Below are 18,661 nucleotides of genomic sequence, written 5' to 3' on the forward strand. Positions count from 1 at the left end.
AACATATATAAGAGTATATGTGAAATAGTAAAATGGCACTCTAATTGCAGGCAGATTTCTTTTTATTGTTCATTTCTATTTCATACATAATAGATTGTCAGTGATGAGTAACAAACTGTTCCTTTCTGCCTGAGACAAATATTACACGAGTCACTATGAACTAATAACCACTTAATAATATATAAATTCATCAGAAAGACGATACCCATAAATAGGTTGGCTGCAGCTAGTACCCTGTCAATGCTTCATTGGTAAAGAATGTCTTGGCACAGTGTTTTGGAAAAAATACATATTTTCTAGTCCTCCCTTTCTTCTGTACAACCAGTTCTTCCATCCATGCACTTACCTCCCCATGTGTTGATGGAAGACAGAACTTTTTGGTGCAGTGATCATCTATAGAAGAAGATTCTGTTTAGTTAATTTATGTACATATTATTTCCTTGAAAAGTGTATTTCTCCACAGGAAAAGCTTTACTCATATGCTTGCATTATTATCATATATAGTAAAATTGATTTTTTTAAAAGATAATGGAGTGCCTTCTGGAAAGTATATGAGACAAGGGGAAATAAGTGGAAATAGAGCAGACAAATGAAAATATGCTTTGAAAGCCAAACAAAATTCCTGTTTACCTGATTTGTCTGCTACCTCTGATTTGCATAACCCCATCAAACAAAGTTTCTTGGCCTTTTGTTTTATGTTTCACTAAGCCTATTCATTTTACCATTGTGTTTATTTAATCTGCCTTTTGAGATTCAAGATCAGCAGCAGTATTGATTTCTGATTTCTGAAATGTACAGTGTGATTTGCATTAATGCATGTTTTTACATGTGGTAACTGTTTCAATATATTTTGTTCTGAAATGTAAAAAAAAGTGTTCAATACTGTATTTTATTTCTTTCTTTATTTCACATTTCTTTGTTTACTGTGTCTTGTTTGGAATTTATTGCTTTGCACTTCACCCAGAACACCTTGGACAGCATGCAGGTATTTTAGGGCATAAATTCTCCCTTCCTCATTCCTATTACCCTCCATTCAAAATGTATGTGATAGTCCTGCCTTCCCTTGCATGGAATACATGATAGAACCATTGTTATGCAAGCATGCTTGGCACTGGTATTGTTACAACCCGGGGAGGAAGGCAAGTCAAATTACCAAAGCCAGCAGCTCTTTCTGCAAGAGGTTAGCCTTTGAACATGGCATGATTTCTTAATAGCAGCTCAGATACCAAACTTGAAGTGATGTTCTTATGAGTATGCTCAGTAAGAATGGTTCAGTGTTTTATGCAAAGTTGTGACTTTCAGACTGTGTGGATTGTGTCTGAATTCAGATAGATTCTTTGTTAATGTAAAGAAAATTTTACAATGCAGTACTTTAAGAATGTATTCACCTGTGGCTCAATTATTCAGCCACTCACCAAAAGGTACTGCTGCTACATAAAAAGATAAAATCTACAAAATGATATCCCGGGAGCAGAAAATGTGATTTCACCATTAGCCTGAATTCAAACTGTTCACCTGGAAAGTGACTCATCTAGTCTTACGTCTGCCTTGTGCAAACAGTATCTATCCTATAATAGACAAAGTCTGCTTCATTCTAGATTTTAGAAACTATTTTAGATTTTAGAAGCAACACTGTTCATTATAAATAACATTTATATACGAAGTTTGGAAAGTCACAAGTGAAATAGATTCAATCCAGTCTGCAGTGGAAAATTGCTTTCTCACAAAACTTGTACAGTTGGGCACAATAAGTGGCCTCTAATTTAAGGAAACTATGGACTAGTATTCCATTTTGGTTAGGTCTGAGTTGGATTGATAAAGCTATGGAATGGAGTATCAAATTCACAAGTGATGCTTAGGTCTTGTGCTGCCTCTCTGCACTGGGATACTTTGAGGCAGATACAGAAACAATGAGACACGCCCACCAGCATATGGTTAAATGTGGTGCCAGCAACTTTATTAAACTATTAACCAATGAGGAACCACTGATGGAGCTACCCAGCAGGGTTGTTCCAGTACGGAATTCAACTGGGCATGAATGACCCCATTTTCTACAAACCATAGGGTGGGTAAAAGGGCAGTGCCCCTCTACAGAACCCAGGCTACCCAGGGCTCTTGGCAGGAAGCCAGAGTCCCAACTCATTCCCCTTATCCTCACCAGAAGTGGAGAGGTGAGTAGTGGGGAATCCCTCGCTGTGCAAGACAGAGAAATGTACATCCTCACCATACCATGTTGTTTGGGGTCCATGCCCAAGAAGCCCATTGGATTACAAGGACTCACATCAGACCCCTTTTTTTTTTTAAACCCACCACCACACTGAAACCTGCCAAAGTTGCAACAAATGTAATGGTGTAAACCCTGGAGCTGGACCTCTGGGATGCTGGATGGAAGGTAGACACATAGCCATTTGCCTGTTTTGCCATATGGGAAAAATGCCTTCCAGCCACCCAACAAATGTAGCAATCAGCAAGGCCCCTGGCATCATAAGAAATCCAGCATACTTGATAAGGGTAGAAAAGGATGGGGCTGGAACAAAACCAAAATGACCCAGCTTTTGCAGGTAGGAGCCAATCAGCTAGCCCATCCTAAACCCAACCAATGAATGGCATCAGGAGCAGGCGAGACAGGCTCAGAGCCTGAGAGCCCAATTTTCCCCCAACCCAGCAGGTATGGAAGGGTGACACATCGTGTCCCTCCAAGACTCACAGTTTACACACCCCGTTCAGCAAGGTGGACATTTCACCTGCAGTGCTTGTCTGCAATATGTCTAGCTCCGTAATCTCCATCCCACTTACACAGTGATTTAGCAAGGACAGGGAGAACTTTACTGTCAACATTTTTTTAAATTAGAGATTTTCTGTTTGTTGAACCTGATTGGAAACTGCTTTTACATTTGGGCTCCTGCCCCTTTTATTTTTTTGCATTTTCTGGGCTGAGCAATATATACAGGGTTTTCTTGTAACTTAGATTTGTGAACTGAACTGCAGAAGTAACTTCTTACCTTGCTGACCTAGAAGTGGTGAACCTAGTCCCATTGAAGTCAATGGAAAGATTCTCATGGAGTTCAATGAGAGATGAATCAAGCCTATGGGTGAAATTCACCTCCATGCCAAGCTTAGTGCTTACGTATGTCCTCTCTACGGGATGAATGCTCTCCTACATGTATAAATCCTAATGCATCAAGATAACATTATATCTGAAGTGTAAAATATGCATTCTATATTTCCTAAAATCTGTCAGTGGTGTGACACTGTGTGAGTGTCTATGCCTGATGAGGTTTTTTTTAAGCCATCAGAGAACTATAGCAGAATATAACAAGCTAGTGTTGAAGCTGATGGAAGGTATTTTTTTGCCATACAGCATATAAATATCTTTAAACATAAATTTTCACATTAAAGCAAACTTGAAATCAGAACGTTTTGTGCATTTGTACAAAAAGCAATTTACTTTTCTTGTGATTTCCTGTATTTCCCTTGCTACTATTGGTAATTCAGCATATCTGTGATGAGTTTTCTCCATCACACTCTAGCTTCTGTTTTATCCTCCAATGGAATCATAATCCTTTGTTTCCAATATTCTCATTTTATTGGATATCTACACTTTTTGAGGTTAACTGTAGCTCAACACCTTTGTGGTTTGCTAATCACTACTTATGCACTACCATATACTACTATGTATATATGAATCAGGGTGGTTTACTCCTTGATTTATGAATCCAAAGTTTTCCAGGTTGTCAGAAATGCACCTGATATCTGAGTACTTGAAAAGTGAGTATAGAATCACTTTTCCATTTGATTCTCCAATACAGCAAAAAGTGGGGCAAAAGTCTTGTAGCCAAGTAGATCCTTCACACACCTTCCCTGTTTTTGATACATAAAGTTATCTGCATTTATGCTTAGGAAATGAATTGGAGAGACACCTGTTTCAGAGGGTAGCTTAGAAAGATCTTCAAGGCTTGTTGTAAACTGCCCACTTTTGATCAAAGTCTGCTCTTATTTTTAAGATCTGAAACTGTATTTTCAAGAGTTCAGTTCTAATTTAGAGACCTAAATTAAGTGGCCAGAATTTCAAAAGTGCTCAGAACCCAGCAGCCCTATTGGTTGTCAAAAGTACTGAACAGTTTTGAAAATATGCCTATTTCATTTAGGTGCCAAAATAGAAGCTGCTCGGTACTCAGCTCTTTTTGAAAATCTGGCCCCTATGCTTTTGAGAGAGACACACAATTACAGTGGACCACATCTTGAATATGGAAGGTGATATAAATCCTTTTGGTTCTTCAGGGAGATGGGGCCATCTAAAGAGAGAATTTGGCACTAAACAAACAGTGCATATTAGAAATCTTCCAAACCTTAAATATGTATTATGAAAATGAAGATACACGTTGAAAGAACTGTCAGAAATCACATCACTGGGTTTTTATTTCTTCATATTATTAATCCCCATTTCCTTACTGACAAGTCTCTGCTGCTGTGATCTCTTTCCTGACAACTCTGTCAAATGTAAAGCTCTTTAATGATGAAAAGTGCTATATAAAGAACTAAGTAGCCTCCAGTTGTCACGTACTGTACTACCCCCCCTTGCTCTAGGATTTCAGATCAGAGACTCCAGAAGTTTATGATCCTGCAGGTGGCTCGTATCTAATAGAAGATAAAAGGCAGTGTAAACAGTAATTTATCAATATGGAATATGGTGAATGTATCTATATATACTTTTTATTAGGTTTTTTTATATTGCTGATCACTGCACAGATAAGTTAGGTCTTCATAGCAAGGTCCCTAAGGGATTTCAAGAGTCTTTGGCTTTTCTCCCTTCCCTGGTACAGAAATCTCTGCTTTTGCTTCTTTCCTTCTCCCCCTCTCCCATTAATTTTGTTATGGTGGGAAAGTTTTGTCAAAGAGAAATGTCTTGCAGCACACCTGGAAGGTGGCAAGACCCTGGTGTAGGGCAGCTCATTCCACAGCCAATCCCCCTCATTGTAGACCTATTTGTCTGTGGCTGCCCCATGGTGTTGTGAACTGTATTGTCCCAGAGGAGCACAACTGTCTTGGTGAGTGGTGGATGGAAACGTAGTCGTTGATGTAGCTGAGTCCCGACTTGTTGATGGCTCTGATGATCAGGACGAAAGCCTTGAACTATCAACAGCAGCAGATTAGGAGCGAGTGGAAGGATCGGTGCATAGGGATAAGGTGAGAAACACAATATGCACAAGCTGGAACCTCAACGTTGATGCTTCCTGGGGATCCAGAGACAGTGAATCACAGTTCCCATCTGGCAGTAAGAGGTGAAGCTTCTTAGTGAGGCATTTTTCAATATCACTGATGCCAACTGTTCTTCTAAGCTGATTGCTGTTTTGAACAGGACCGTGAGGGTTCTCACCAATTTGAAGAATAGGAGACTGGACATACGGACCCTGGCTAGTTCTTCAAAGAGTTTATTCAGTTTTGCCCAGCTTGTGTGTGAGCCAACTACTCTTCAACCAGGAGCTGCTCTCCTCTAGGCATGGTGACATCTTCATGATGTGTTGATTGCAGCTGGGTGTTATCAATGTATTGTTGGCAGCTCAGTCTATGGCCTCTCACCACATCTTCCAGGGAGTCTCATTTCGATATTCAAGAGGGCAGGGACAAAGTAGCTCCCAAAGGGTCTCCATATGCGAGGGCAATTGAGGAAGCAAAGTATTGCCGTACTTTTAGTCCCGTTGGAGAGGAATGACTGTACCAATGCTAGGCCTTCTATTCCAGCCTTGTCCTGCAGAAAGGCCAACAGAAGAATGTGAATGACTGCATTGTAAGTTGCTTAGAAGTCAAGTAGTATGAGCTTCTAGATGGGGACTCCTTCCTTGGCCATAAGAATGTCCTCTTTTAGTGCTGCTAGGGCTGTCTTCATGCTTTGCTGTATGGCCACGTGAAGTATAATTGGGGAGCATCCAGGATGTTGGCAGATGCCATGTGATGTTGGAATGTGGTTGCCAATACTGTCTGAATGATCTGGAAATGGGAAGTGAGCAGCAGAGTTGTAGTAGGGGAGAGTATACTCTGATTGTGGTTTTCGGGGGGAAGACTGTTACATTTTTTTCAGGGAGGTTGGCATGTTTACTTCTCTAAAGAAAGTGTCTGGTTTCTATTAGCAACGGGCATAGTAATAATAATGTAACTATTTCCGTGTAGCTTTTCAGTGCTATTTTATCACAGTTCTGTATTTGTTTAGTACCGCCAGAAACGTTCCCGACGTGCAGATTTCCCATATATCTTTTCAAACAACTGTAGTTGATCCTTTAATTTCAGTAAGAACTCAGCGACCTTTGCCATTTAGCAGCCTCTTCTGATCCATTTTATTTAGATTTGGAAGGGCAAGATCATTAACTTAAAATCAGATCATTGTAAATGAAATCTACATAGCTTTTCAACATACATCAGAAACTGGTAAATAACATCAAATATTTACAGGAGTATTTTATGATAGAATGTAACCTGAATCTATATTTGCATTTGTTAGCAGATTACCAATGTGATGTTTAAACCCATTTTTGGTGTATGCCATGAACAGTCATTTTTACATAAATCTGCTCATAAATTAAATCATGTTTAAAATATTATATATAATATTAAAGATGGTGACATGAATGAAAAGAATGTGTCAGTTATTTAGCTGTGTTTAAGTTATGAGTCAGAGATTATCAATGCTCAGCAAGATCTGTTTGTATAATTTTCTGAAGGTCTGTTTTGATTTCTGTAGACATTATTTTAGTAGGGTGAAATTCACCCTATGCAGAAGGTCCGTGCAGCATTTAAATCTCCCTAAAGTCCTCATAATAGGTATTAAATGGGACTTAATTGATGCATAGGCCTTGGGCTGAGCCCTTGCACAGATCTGAATTTCATTTTTAGCTATTAATAGTCAAGCAACCAGTTGTCTGGTGTTAGAAAACAAGCACATGCAGGATTGCCAACTCTCAGTTTTATTGCAAGTTTCGTGGTACTTTTTCTCCTTAAAGCAGCAGCTCTGTGATCATATCAGAATCTTTTCTTCCATTTAAAAAATAAAAAAAGCTTCTAGCCCTCCAGGTTGCCGAGAAAAGTTCAAAATGTGAACGCTAATGACTCAAAGCCCAAAAGGCAAATAAAAAGAACCCCAGGTTTGTTTGTTTGTTTTTCAATCTCATGATTTTTCAGGGACTGACTCATGATTTTTGAATGCTTGGGTTAGTATACTGGAAAGCTTCAGGGTATTTCTTACACACAGAGTTGATAACTAGTCCTAAAGCTCTCCATTGGAAAGACTGGGATTCTAGAAACCTAAATCCTCTTACTGCTGTTGCCCATTTAATTTTCTTTTCAAATTGCATGCAGAAGCCCTATTGCCAGTTTTCAACTAATTGCTAATAAGTGGCAATGTGACAGATAGAAAAGGCTCATATTTGGGTACCCTAAGCCAACAGTGGAAGAATAAAAAACGAAAGCACTTCGACTTTGTTTAGAACTCTTCACATTGTCTCTGTCTTTTCCAATTATTATCTCTTACTCCATTCAGGATACTCACATCAGCCAAATGTGTTCATATTTCTATAGCAAGATTAAACCAATTTGCATTTTATGAATTTGAAGAGATTAATTATACGTTCAGATTTGCTTGTATTTTTAGAAATACTTTATTAATGAGAAAAAATAATACTCCATTCTATATCGGGAAACTGGGACATTTTAATGCATGGGTTCTTCCAGGGGGCATGTGGGGGAAACTACTGAACATTTTAAATTACTGAGGCTCATCATCAGTAGAGCCCTGGAATGAATTTCATCATTAGCCTTGCCGTGAGTCATATAATTGTTTGGTGCCCATAGTGAGGCATATGGATGTAATACAGCCATGGTTTTTATGTAGAAACTTGTAGCCGTTCAACTGTCTTTGTCATGCACCACTTGAAAAATTCTGTTCTTCCAAAAAAAAAAACCCCACCCCAAAAAACAGTAGCAACAATTGAATGGGAGAAAATGGATCTAATTCATAGCCAGTTTACACTCATTAACATGGCTGTTTTACTAGGCCTATGGAGGGGAAGGAGGTTAAGTGGAATGAAAAGAATGTTGGTACATGATAAAACATCAGATTAGGAAATAATGCATCAGATTGTTACATAATTTCTGCTGTGTCACAGCCTGATGCCTCAGAATTAAAACAAAAAGTCAAAGCCTGCCAATGACAAAATGTTTGTGTTACTGAAGCTTATGAGTAATACCCTGTTGACTGGTGTCTGGATTACTTCTGGACAGTTGGCACATCTAGTTGTGTACATTAATTTTGAAATAGAATTCAGCCAACAGCTACACCAACATTCTGCATGAACCATTGCTGTTTTTCTATAAACAGTAGTGTAGCAATTAAGTAAGCTGTGATTTAATGGCTAAGGATGGGCAAATCTCAAAAAGAGATCCAGGATTTGGGGTTGGTTTGGAGAATCATTGAGAAGCTGGGCTGCTTTTCTGAATCAGCAATATTTGGGCTGAAAAATTTCACAAAGCAAGGCTTTATCTTGCAAATTTACTAGCAATGTCACTCCTGGTCCTAACTAAAAACAGTACGAGAACAAGCTTTCTCTTGCTTGGAAATTGGTGGTGAAAAAAATATTTACCTGCATATTATATACTCCCAAAGGGTTTGACTCTAAATATGGGGAAATGTTTAGGGGGAGGAAAAGGGGGATCCAAACTAGTTTGCCCATCCCTGCTTCTTGATACTCTCTGACAGTCTGACCTGACCAAAGCTCTCTGTGATCCCATTCAGATGCATCTCTTATGTCTTGGTTGTGCAGGCCAAGGTACGAGAGCTAGAGGAGAAATGTCGGACGCAGAGCGAACAGTTTAACCTCCTCTCCAAGGAACTGGAGAAGTTTCGGCAGCAAGCTGGAAAGATTGATCTCTTGAGCAGTAACTCGGTGGCATCCTCAGATGTCCTTGGCTCCCCTAGTAAATCTCTGTCCCAGTTAATGAATGGAATAGCCACCTCCATAGGCAAAGGTAAGAACTGACACTTTTATTTGAAGGAATTTGCTGATTAGGGGTCAAATTAAACCCTCATGTAAACAAATCCCATTGATGACAATGGGATTTGCTTATGTGTGAGAGAGCAGTATTTGGCCCTGATTCAGCTGTATGCCCTGGGGCCATTTCTGAGTAGCTCTCTGACGTCATTGGAATTACAATGGATTTACTGAGATTTAATGTAACTGAGAGTAAAATTTGACCTAATGATCATTCCTCATTATTTGTGAAAAAACACCCCTTGGGAAGCTTGTCTTGAGTGTCCGAGATCAAGAGCAGTTCGTAAGCCAGTATAGGCCACCACTTGTGTGGCGGTCCCCTGGCTGGATTGTCTGTGGAAACCGATCACAGGACCTCTGGGCATAGGTCCTTGCGTTAAAGGAGCTGTCCCGCTAGCTTGGCGATAGCAGTAGACTGTAGGGAGAGCAGAGACTCACCCTGACCTAGTGTTGGTTACATTTGCTTTTTCCCCCCTTCCTTCTATGAAAGAAATCTGTCAGTAGAAAGGATTGAAAACTGAAGGTGTTCTGTGGAAAATTTCAACAAAAAAGAAAATATTTTCTTTTTAGTCAAAACTTTCATCAGAAAATTTGACCTTGTGGAAAAAAACCCACAAACCTGATGGAAAAAAAACAAAATATTGAGGAAAGCAGACTCTTTCCACAAAAAATATTAGTTTTGATGAAAACTCAGTTTTCCATCCAAAAAGCTTGGATGGAATACTTTTGAGAAGCCCTCCATGCAAATAACATCTGTTGGGTCTTTACTTTTCCCTAGAATGTTGATTATACTTAACAGGATGTGGTCAGTTTAGTGATGATGGATGGGTTAAAGAGCCATTTTAACCACAGTGAAACTTGACTGAAAATGTCCCTTTATTTTAATTTAAAAAGAAGGTTAAAAACAAGGTTCTAAATGAATGAATTTAATTTAAAAATAAGGAAGATATGTTTAAATATGCTCCATTCTCATTGTGCCTATACTTACAATAATAATAATTATTACCTAACTTTTATACAGTGGTTTTCTGCAGTATATCTCAAAATGCTTCATCAGGGAGGTCCGTATCATTGTCTCTTTGTTTACTTTGTTCCCTTCATTGTGTGTTTCCCAAAGAGGCATGTTGAACTTTTGCCAGGTGATTTTTCTTTTTGCCAAAGGCGGCGACTCCTTGTGACTAATTGAGTTTGCTCACTGCCGATTATGCATAAGCAATTTTCAAAGACTGAGACAGTATCATTGGTCAGGAGGTTATCTGAGGATACTTGGAAGGGACCAAGAATGTAGATTCCATCCAGCTGCCTGACTATCAGGGCTTAAAAGTAAGGTGATTATGCGTACAGTGCCTAGCACAAGAGAACCCTGGTCTTTGGATGGGGCCTCTAGGTACTATGGCAATGCAAATAATTAAATATAATGCATAAGCAGTAACATTTGTTCTCTATCATAGTCTTTCTTTCTTTCTTTCTTTCTTTCCAATTAAGGAATTGGAATGAGCTGCAATTAAGTTAACAGGCCAGATCGTCAGCTGGTGTAAATCGGCATAGCCTCATTGAAGTCAATGGAGCTACAACAGTTTACACCAGCAGAAATTCTGGCCCCAAACATCTCCTGATTTCGTTTGGTGGATTTTGTCACAAGGAAAACTACATACTTGAAAAGAAAGAAGGATCTGTCAGTGGAGGCATTTTCCATAATGCAAGGGAATAAACCAGTTAAAAAGGAGGAGGAGAAAAAAAAATCAATTCTGGACAATTGGTGCGCTGACATTTGGGGATCGATAACACCCCAAACTGTAATGTTCGTCAGGCATCACTGTGAGATACTAACATTGCAATAGAATGCTCACAGCTGTTGCATTGCTGTGAGATAATTTTTCGTTGTTTTATTAGGCTTTGAGGATTCTTGAACAATTGCTTTATAATAAATATGAAGAGAAGCTGGAAAAGTAAAATAGATTTGCGTTTTGTATTTCATCTTCCTGAGTTTCTAAGAAGGGGCTTGGGGGTACCCATTTTTTATCGTCAGGAAAAGTACTGTGATTCACAAATCATTTCTCTACCACTGCAGATAAGCAACTGTATTCATCGAAGGCTGACAAACTTGATGTGAAACCAAGTCAAATAGAACAAGAAGACTTTCTTTTTTCAGTTCACTTCAGTAGTTTCTTTAGAGATGGTGGGACATTGTGATTTTTCTTTAACACAGAAGAGACGTGTTTGCAATCTCACTCATTGTGCTGCATAATGGTTTATAGCAGGGGTTCTCAAACTGGGGGTCGGGACCCTCAGGGGTCGTGAAGTTATTACATGGGGGGTCGCGAGCGGTCAGCCTCCACCCCAGACCCCGCTTCACCTCCAGCATTTATAATGGTGTTAAATATATAAAAAAGTGTTTTTCATTTATGAGGGGGGTCGTACTCAGAGGCTTGCTATGTGAAAGGGGTCACCAGTACAAAAGTTTGAGAACCACTGGTTTATAGGCTTATGTGTGTCTAGAGCACTCCTACCAAACTGGGTGAATTAGAAGGAAAACTCAGAATACCATCTCGTGGTGTCAATGGGAGCTTTGTCATAATAAAGATTGCAGGATCAGGCCCTCAATGTCAAATAGTAACTGTAAGGGTGGGATTTTCAAAGCAGCAATTAATTTTAAAGGGACTTAGGCCTGGTCTACACTGTGGGGGGGGGGGTCGATTTAAGTTACACAACTTCAGCTATGTGAATAACGTAACTGAAGTCGACGAACTTAGACCTATTCACCGCGGTGTCTTCACAGGGGCAGATAGGGGCCAGCAAAAGGAGTAACTGGAGCATGATGCACTCCAGCAATCCCCAGTTAGTAGGAGCTGGTGCAGGTTAGAACAGCCCTTAGAACTAGAAAGTCATAAGTAGCTCCCTAATGCTGCCCACACCCCTCTTCCCTGCCACACCCCTCCCTCTTCCATCCACTGTAATGTGGACTCAGCAAAAAAAAATTGACCCTAAGAGAAAACAATGACTGGAGGAAGGGGGTGAGGGGAAATTCAGTTGAGTTAAATAACCTACAGCCAGACTATCAGAAAGTTGGAACCCTTTTTCACTCTAAAGTTAATATTATCAAAACACTGATGTTCCTTGCAGGGCTGGCTCCAGTGTTTTTTCCGCTCCAAGCGTCGGGGAAAAAAAAAGCTGCGATTTTTCACACCTTTCCATGCCTATTTGCTGTTATTATACCAATTCATTCAAAACAGTCTGCACTTCAGAAAGGATCTCAAATCATGGATTCAGAATGATGCATTCTGCTATGAGAAGCCCCTGGGAAAGGTCCTTTGTGTTGCGTAACCTTTAACTAGCGCTGTTTGGAACACTTTTGCTGAAATGTTGTGTGGAGATGTATCTTTTTTCCACCACATTTTTTTCAGGAAGGGGTTGAGGGTTTTGGGATGAGGCAGAGCAGGGGAGGGTGGGAGACAGATTATTTCTCGCTGCAGGGCTAGGGCACTGGCCTGGGATGTGGGAGACCCAGGATCACATCTCTGCTCTCCCTGATTGGGAGTGATCTGATATGAAAAACTGCGGAGAATCAGGCAGAGCAGTGACTTCAACCAGGATTTTCCACATCCCAGGCCAATATCCTCACCTCCAGGAGACATATACACACTGTTGTCCTCCAGTGAATTCTGTCATTAATCCTTATCATTATTACTGTTACTTTTCAGACTACTAGGCTGAGGGGAAGGATGTATGTATTCCTAGTCTCCAATGAGTTCATAAATGGAGAAGCATCCATATTAGACCAAAAACTCCTGGTACTTATTGTGGTGCAAACCAAGTGACGCCACTGGCGTTGCACCAGAGTGAGAAGAGAATTTAACTTGCAATTCCAACATATTCTGATTGTAAAATTAGTCTTAGTTACAGATGCAGCATACTTAATCCAAAGGGACTGGCTTTTTCTATAGAACTCCAGGAGCAAGAGATTTCAAGAGGCTTACAACATGTTTCATTTACGAGTTTCAATTTGCCTTTTTGCTAAGATGTTGATTGTTATTAGTGAAGTCGTTTGCACTTACGGTGGCTTTTAATAAAATCTCTGCTGAAGTAAAAAGAACATAAAACAACAGCTTTACATGTTTGTTGGAATTTGGACAAATTGAGACACTTTATTTAAAAATAAGTAATCATTGCCATAAACAGCAACAACAACAAAAAGAATGGTTTCCATTGTGCAAAGTCCCAGTAGCTAACAACTAACAATCTACACTGTAGCTAGCCCATAGTTCATTCTCACCTTTTTACCTAGTATGGTATAGTACAGGGGTCAGCAACCTCTGGCATATGGCTCACCAGGGTAAGCACCCTGGCGGGCCGACCCAGTTTGTTTACCTGCCACATCCGCAGGTTCGGCTGATTGCGGCTCCTACTGGCCGCAGTTCGCCGCTCTAGGCCAATGGGGGCGGCGGGAAGCCGTAGCCAGCACATCCCTCGGCCCGTGCCGCTTCCCGCAGTCCCCATTGGCCTGGAGCGGCGAACCGTGGACAGTGGGAACTAAGATCGGCTGAACCTGCGGACGCGGCAGGTAAACAAACTGGTCTGGCCCACCAGAGTGCTTACCCTGGCGAGCCGCGTGCCAGAGGTTGCCGACCCCTGGTATAGTATCTTGGAAATAGAGGGATGGATTTAAGCTGGTTCAGGTAATCGCTTTTATTATAGTCTGAGATGGAAGACGCCCTGTAGGGTAGGACTAAGAGCACGGGGAGGAGGGATTTCTTCAGGAGCAGCTGCTGTCATTTCACAAACTCTTGGATAGGAAGTTAACAGCTGATGGCACTTGTTAGAGGAGGGGAGAAATGATCTTGCAGATGTAGCTGAATGAGAAGGGGGAATTGAGAGGGAAGTGACATTTCAGGAAGCAGTAAAACAGGTTTTTACTGGGGGGGATCGATCTACGATACGCAACTTCAGCTACGAGAATAACGTAGCTGAAGTCAACGTATCTTAGATCGATTTACCTCGGGCCCTAAGGACACACAAAAAAGCCGGAGTGCCGCCCCTTGAAAAGGGCCGCCCCAAGCACATGCTTGGAATGCTGGTGCCTAGAGCCGGCCCTGGTCTAGACGAGATGCGATAAATCGATCCACGATAGATCGATCCGGCGGGTAGTGACGATATACCCTTAGGTTAAGGCCCTTTGCACATCCACAGTGACGTAAAAGTGTAAATGAGGATTAGGACCAGTAGTGCGTACCTATCTCCCTACAGGGTATTGAGCATTAATTAGTTAAAACTTTTTAATGCAAGTGCTAAGCTAAATATTATTATTGCCAATAAATAGACGGTATTTACAAGGAGGCTTGTGTTTTTTTTTCATGCCAACATGAAAAATAATCTTAGCATGTGTGTGAAACTACTAGAACACATAGTCATCTCATATAGTAACCTTTTCTCTTTTCCAACTGGTTGGTAAAAATTGGGAGCTGACTAATGTTTATTTGCTCCTTAGCTCTGATCTTGAAATTAAAATGTCTTCACGTTCCCTATAATTGTCCATTAGAAGTTTTTCGGGAGTTTTAATCCACTGAACAGGTACAGAATGGGAAGTGCCAATGGATGCTTGCTCTATGCTACCCTTTGTCAGCCCCTCTCTGGAGGGGCAATTAATAGAGGTCAGATGGTTGTTCACACCCTGTGACCCATTCAGCATGTGATGCCTCTGCCGTGACTGCTAACCAGGTTACCACTTTGTACCAATTGTTGTTTTTTTATTTACGGGTAGGTAACGAAAGCCCCTCTGGAAGTCGTTGTGTGATTTCGGAGTTTATACGACCCCTGCAGATATCTGGTGACAAACCAGAACAGTTGTCCGTCAAACCTACTTTTCTGTCCAGGTCAAGATCCGGCAGCCCAAGATGCAGATTTGATTCAGACGTGAGTCTTTTTAAGTTGGTGACATTGGGAATGTGTTTGATCGGCCAGAGCCTTCCTTCTTCACTGGGACAGGTGTGCTACACCTCAGTGTTTAACTGCACTTCCAAAGAGTCAAAGGCTGGGATTTTCCAAAGCACTCAAGTGATTTGGGAGCATAAATAATGGGATTATTGTGCATCTAAATCACATGGGGGGGTTGAAAATCCCACCTAGGCAACCTGACTATCTTGCATTCTTGTTGTTTATTTAGTCCTTGTGAAATGTGTCACATTTTTGTCAGTCTTTTTTGTGCCCATTAGTGTGCTAGATTGACATAAATCCTCTATTCACAGGACAGATAATGCATCTGTAAGAGCACTCTTCCACCCGATGCCCTGCCAATGTGCCTCAGCTCTGTTCTAGAAAGGCAGCTTCTAGGTGTGAGAAGTGGATCATTCTCTTTGAGCTGTTCTTTGCTTGGTTTTCATGATGTGGAAATCCACTCATTAGTAACTGGAATGATATCGCCACCTGGACCAGTTTCTAGGGTACCATTCTTAGCTGAATTTGAACCTGTAAACTGGAGAATGCCCTCAGCCATTCAGCTTCCTAACATATCTGCATTTATTTGCAGTTTTGGAAAAATTCAGCAGAGATATTCACAATATTTTATTATTGCTAATCTTTGCACATCTCAGGGCTAGCAGGAGGAAAGCCACTGAAACACCATTCAAGTTCTTCAGTGTACTTGATTATGACTCCTTTTCCTTCATCTCATCATGTGCACAGTCTCAACACCCACATACAAAACTCCTATAGACTTGAATAAGGATGAAACCCAAACGCCTCTTGTAGAAATGTTATAGGGTTCTATAAAAATGCTCTTAAATCCCAATCAAATTTAATAGAGATTAAGGTCCTATCTATAGGTTTCCTTAATCAGGCTATAGAATTCTATCAGTGGGATCTCATTATCTATTAAAAACATATATGGGATGATATTTTTAAAAAATCTATAAAAAAAATCCATTAAATTCTGTAAGACTGTTCCATGAGGGCAAACAGAACTAGAAAACAATGAGGGTTGGAATGATATTTTATTGGATACAGTCCTGATTTTTCCCTCTGTCAAACATTTTAGAAGTAAATAGCCTGAAATTGTGTTCAGATGCTGTGGCTATAACATAAGGATTGCTGCTGAACCCCAGGAAGTTGAGTGCATCAAAATGCTTGTGGACATCACTAAAAATCAAAGTGTAATACAGGATTTTCTACAAAAGAATTAGATTCCTACGAGCTTCTACTAATATGCTACTCAATAGCCACATCTCGGGGTCTGTTGACCAAGAAACACATACAGATAAACTCTTAATACCATTACTGGGAGGTGTGAGCATCCACTGCTTCGTGAATAGACTGCATCAAGAGCAGTGAAGCCAAAAAAGGCAGCATAGCAACCAAATTTAAGGAAGCAGAACTAACAGCACAGAACAGAACAAGTGCATGTCAAATGTAATCCCCTTCTTCTATTATTTTTCAGTTGTCTCTCACTGAGAATGTCAAGCAGTTTTTACCTGAATTGCTCATTATTTGCCTTGCTGAGTGTAATTCTGTGGTGCCTACGTACCTCTCACATACACACGGAAGTTTAGTTACAGACCAAGGTGCCATATCCAGTATCCAAGGAGAAAAGTATATAAATTACACCTTCAGGAAATCAGCTTTTGAAATATAAAATCTGAGAGTGGTACTTGCTGTTGTAATTTCTGACATCAAAAGGGAGCACAGTCCATTCCACAAAGACATCCCCACAACTTCCAGGATGGTTAGTAAGAATACTGGCTCTGCTCCTACTGTAATCATTATGGGCTCAGTTGTGAGCCCAGCTGCACACATCTATGCAGGGAGTCAGGGGTCACAAGGAGCCTCCATACACCACTATACAGGCTGTGCACCTCACCAGTGCCAACGGCTACTCCCATTCCCATATGGTGGGCGACGAGTAGGCAGGCAAGCATGGGGAGTGTCCAGAGTCTTGGTTGTGCCCACCAAGAGAGCAGCCCAGTTACTTGCACCAGCCTTTTTGCTGGAGCACATTGCTTCATAACTGGAACTAGGGGGCAGCAGGAAGTAGAGCAGGGGTATGCAACCTATGGTACGGGTGCCAAAGGCGGCATGCAAGCTGATTTTCAGTGGCGCTCACACTGCCCAGGTCCTGGCCACCGGTCCGGGGGGCTCTGCATTTTAATTTAATTTTAAATGAAGCTTCTTAAATATTTTAAAAACCTTATTTACTTTACATACAACCATAGTTTAGTTATATATTATAGCCTTGTAGAAAGAGACCTTCTAAAAACGTTTAAATGTCTTACTGACATGCAAAACCTTAAATTAGAGTGAATAAATCAAGACTCGGCACACCACTTCTGAAAGGTTGCCAACCCCTGAACTAGAGTGTGACTCTGAATCACAGTCTGGTGCCTGCCCATCTCCTGGATTATAGAGTTCCCATCCAGCCCTATGAAAGCTTCCCTGCTTGACTCCACAGCCTAACATGGTACTTCTGTTTTAAGGAGAAGTTGCTATCTCAGTTCTCCTAGAGGTGTCTAGCAAATCGTAGAACAGAGGACAGTGAGTAATGTATCCCTCCTTTACGAACTCGGCCCAGCATCAAGCAGGAGAGACAGAGTTTTTATTATTTCAGTACACTGAATTTCAAGAATGTATCTGATGCAGATCTAAAATACATGGGACCTGTTTATGTGGACTCAGCAATACAATTTAATCACTAGGCTTTCTACTCATTAATTCATGGTGGAGTCAAAAGTATGGCTTTGCTATATTGTGCTGCATTAAGCATCATGGTGAATTCAGAGCTAATATGTTTTTCCACTGGGTTAGTGGAGCGGATGGAATTCAGCAGATGGGGACTGGTTTGGGAGAGTTTTATTTGGTGTGATTCTTCAGCTAATACTGGTCACAATTTAAAAAAAATCAATGTTTGTCTACAGTTACAAGTCAATGGTATCTAAGGTACCACAGTTATTTCCTATTCTAACTATAGGGTATTATTATGAGCTAACTGTGTAAATGTTGACATTTTAATGGCAGCTAACGCTGTACACAACGCTAGGTGAATCATTTACCATAAGTCATCCTGGGGCTAACTTGCTGAAGTTTTAATTAAAATAAAACAGCACACTTTGGATAAATTACTATTCATTATTAGTATACGTATTTCTAAATAAAAATGAATTGCTGAAACCCTATATCCGACTCTGTTTCATGTCATCGGAAGTGTTTTGTATGTGTTGCACGTATACCTCTACTCCGATATAACGCAACCCGATATAACACGAATTCTGATATAATGCGGTAAAGCAGCGCTCCGGGGGGGCGGGGCTGCGCACTCCAGCGGTTCAAAGCAAGTTCAATATAACGCGGTTTCACCTATAACGCGGTAAGATTTTTTTGGCTCCCGAGGACAGCGTTATATCAGGGTAGAGGTGTACTCAGACTAGTTTATATATCCCATCAGGTTAACAATGGGTGCGACAGTATAAATCCTATTGTCTTTATTTCTTTACAGATGGATAATGAACGGAATTCCAATACCTCAAAGCAAAGATATTCTGGGAAAGTCCATCTTTGCATCGCCCGTTATAGGTAACATAGCAGCTGGGGGAAAAAATATAATTCCAAAATTGTGGTTTTTTTCACTTTTTTTTTTTTTT

At 40.6% G+C, this 18,661-nt stretch overlaps 1 protein-coding gene across 4 annotated transcripts in view; it reads left to right on the plus strand.

Moving 5' to 3' along the window:
- RIMBP2 (RIMS binding protein 2) overlaps nucleotides 1-18,661 on the plus strand; it is a 374,947-nt gene that overhangs the window by 276,234 nt on the left and 80,052 nt on the right. For all 4 annotated transcript variants that reach the window (XM_054006698.1, XM_054006700.1, XM_054006701.1 and 1 more), the window contains exons 11-13: nucleotides 8,811-9,015; nucleotides 14,797-14,948; nucleotides 18,517-18,593. In XM_054006698.1, coding sequence (XP_053862673.1) covers nucleotides 8,811-9,015; nucleotides 14,797-14,948; nucleotides 18,517-18,593 — 434 coding nt within the window. The remainder of the gene's footprint in view (nucleotides 1-8,810; nucleotides 9,016-14,796; nucleotides 14,949-18,516; nucleotides 18,594-18,661) is intronic.

The sequence above is a fragment of the Malaclemys terrapin genome, chromosome 16 (assembly GCF_027887155.1).
Source record: "Malaclemys terrapin pileata isolate rMalTer1 chromosome 16, rMalTer1.hap1, whole genome shotgun sequence".
Taxonomy (NCBI): Eukaryota; Metazoa; Chordata; order Testudines; family Emydidae; genus Malaclemys; species Malaclemys terrapin.